A 2052-nucleotide genomic window follows, 5' to 3' on the forward strand; every position below is an offset into this window, starting at 1 on the left:
ATACCATGGATTTGAGGTATTCAAGGGACGTCATTCGGAAGTGCGGAGGACGTTCCAGGAAAGTCTCGTTGAAATATGACAGATTGTGAATCATCCTCATTTTCATGGACCCTTTCTTCGGCAGTAAGAATATTGGAGAATAAAACCTGGTGTTGTGACGGGATGCGGGAGTAATTCGATGGCTCTTTTCTCCAACAGAATCGCTATGTTCTTTTAAGAGGTCGTGTTGAATCTGATTGTGCCAGTACGGGAACAGCGTCAGAGGTGGATCGGAGAGGAGGGGGAGCTGAAACCCCTGCCTCAATATATCGGTGATGTATGGATCCTCTAGGATGGACCAATTTTCCCAAAAGATCCCTATTCTCCCACCTACCGGTGTAGGATAAACTGGGACGACTGGAGGTGGGAGTGTCCAGTCGTGCATGTCCCTCACTTCACTTGCCCCTACGTCCGTCGCCCTGGGCGGGAGCACGGCGACATTGATATCCTCCCCTGTCTGATCTAGGCTTGGCACCACGTCCCCTGCCACGGGACGGCGCTGTATTTCTGGCACGCCGAACAGACGGTCGTCGAGGCTGGTAGGTGTTGCATGGCATGGAGGAAGAGCGTTGTCCCTTTTTGAAAAGCTTTCAGTGCTGTCTCCCCTTTAGCAAATTCACATACCTCACAATAAATGCCATGTATGGCGTTGTTAAACAGTGTTGACGGCTACTAGGGTTGGTGCAATAATTTTCGTTGAAACTCTGAATCCCATGAAGAAAAGGAGAGGAAACCATGCCGATTAATGACGCACGCGTTGGCAACGCTGACGGAAGGTGCTCACGCAGGTCAGTGAGTACCTTGCCCTGCCACAGCATCATAGTAGTGAGATGATCCAGTCGATCAGGATTTACTTCCTTAAGATCCTGAGTAATGGCATCACTCGCTGACGCCAATGCCGATATAAGGCAGAGCATACGCTTAAGTTCCAAGTCCAAAGCAGCTACCCTTGTGTCCTGAACTTTTATAGGAGGATACAGAGGAAGAGCCTGTCACACGTTTTATCTCCTCATCCACCTTAGTCACTGTCTGGGCAAAGTCCAAGCCATGAATAGGATAGTAATCACGCCGGACTCTAGGCGTTTTAATAGTTGGGTTGAGAGACATCCCCGCGAAATCTTCATCAAGTGTAGATAGAATCTCCCTGACCGCCTCATGTGTCGGTAACATTAAGGAAGGCGAGTCCCAAATGGTAAGCGACTTTGCAACATCAGGTCCTGGTGAAGGGACTGAGGCTATCAAACGATCAGCAATCCAGCCAAACACGTGATCAAAACTGAGGTGATTAGAGCCCATGTCCTCGTCATAGTCTGGGGCAAAGTCTCTCTCTGAGGACGGTGAACGAAACGGCAATGGGGAACGGCTACGTGCAGATGATGCGTTAGAAGAAGACGCCTTGCTCCGAGGTCTCGACCTATGGCCGCCTGCCGAAGACGTGGAAGCAACGGGAAACGTCGGCAGAGGCACAGGGGCTGACACAGTAGACAGGATAGGCACCGGTGCTGGAGGAGGCACAGGGGCTGACACAGTAGGCAGGATAGGCACCGGTGCTGGAGGAGGCATAGGGGCTGACACAGTAGACAGGATAGGCACCGGTGCTGGAGGAGTCATAGGGTCTGACACAGTAGGCAGGATAGGCACCGGTGCTGGAGGAGGCATAGGGGCCGACACAGTAGACAGGATAGGCACCGGTGCTGGAGGAGGCATAGGGTCTGACACAGTAGACAGGATAGGCACCGGTGCTGGAGGAGGCATAGGGGCCGACACAGTAGACAGGATAGGCACCGGTGCTGGAGGAGGCATAGGGGCACTTAACTACAATAACAAGAGAAACTGAAAGATAATACCTACACTTCTCGTAGAAGAAAAAAATAAGAATACACACAAAGCCAGATTAATAACCACACACAAAATATCCTGTAGGATACAATGAACAGCTGGCAATCCACACGTCTAGTCTGAGGTGGCTGACGTCACCTTCCAGTGACGCATGTGCAGACGAGTAGCAGCCGA

At 51.3% G+C, this 2052-nt stretch overlaps 1 protein-coding gene across 1 annotated transcript; it reads right to left on the reverse strand.

Moving 5' to 3' along the window:
- Positions 1–960: 960 nt before the first annotated feature.
- LOC124268609 (myrosinase-binding protein 2-like) lies at positions 961–1842 on the reverse strand. Its single transcript, XM_046703610.1, has one exon. It carries the CDS (start codon positions 1840–1842, stop codon positions 961–963), a length of 882 nt encoding a protein of 293 aa, XP_046559566.1.
- Between the last annotated feature and the right edge of the window lie 210 nt (positions 1843–2052).

This window comes from Haliotis rubra, unplaced genomic scaffold (genome assembly GCF_003918875.1).
Source record: "Haliotis rubra isolate DU_JTF1 unplaced genomic scaffold, ASM391887v1 Scf1395, whole genome shotgun sequence".
NCBI classification, from domain to species: domain Eukaryota; kingdom Metazoa; phylum Mollusca; class Gastropoda; order Lepetellida; family Haliotidae; genus Haliotis; species Haliotis rubra.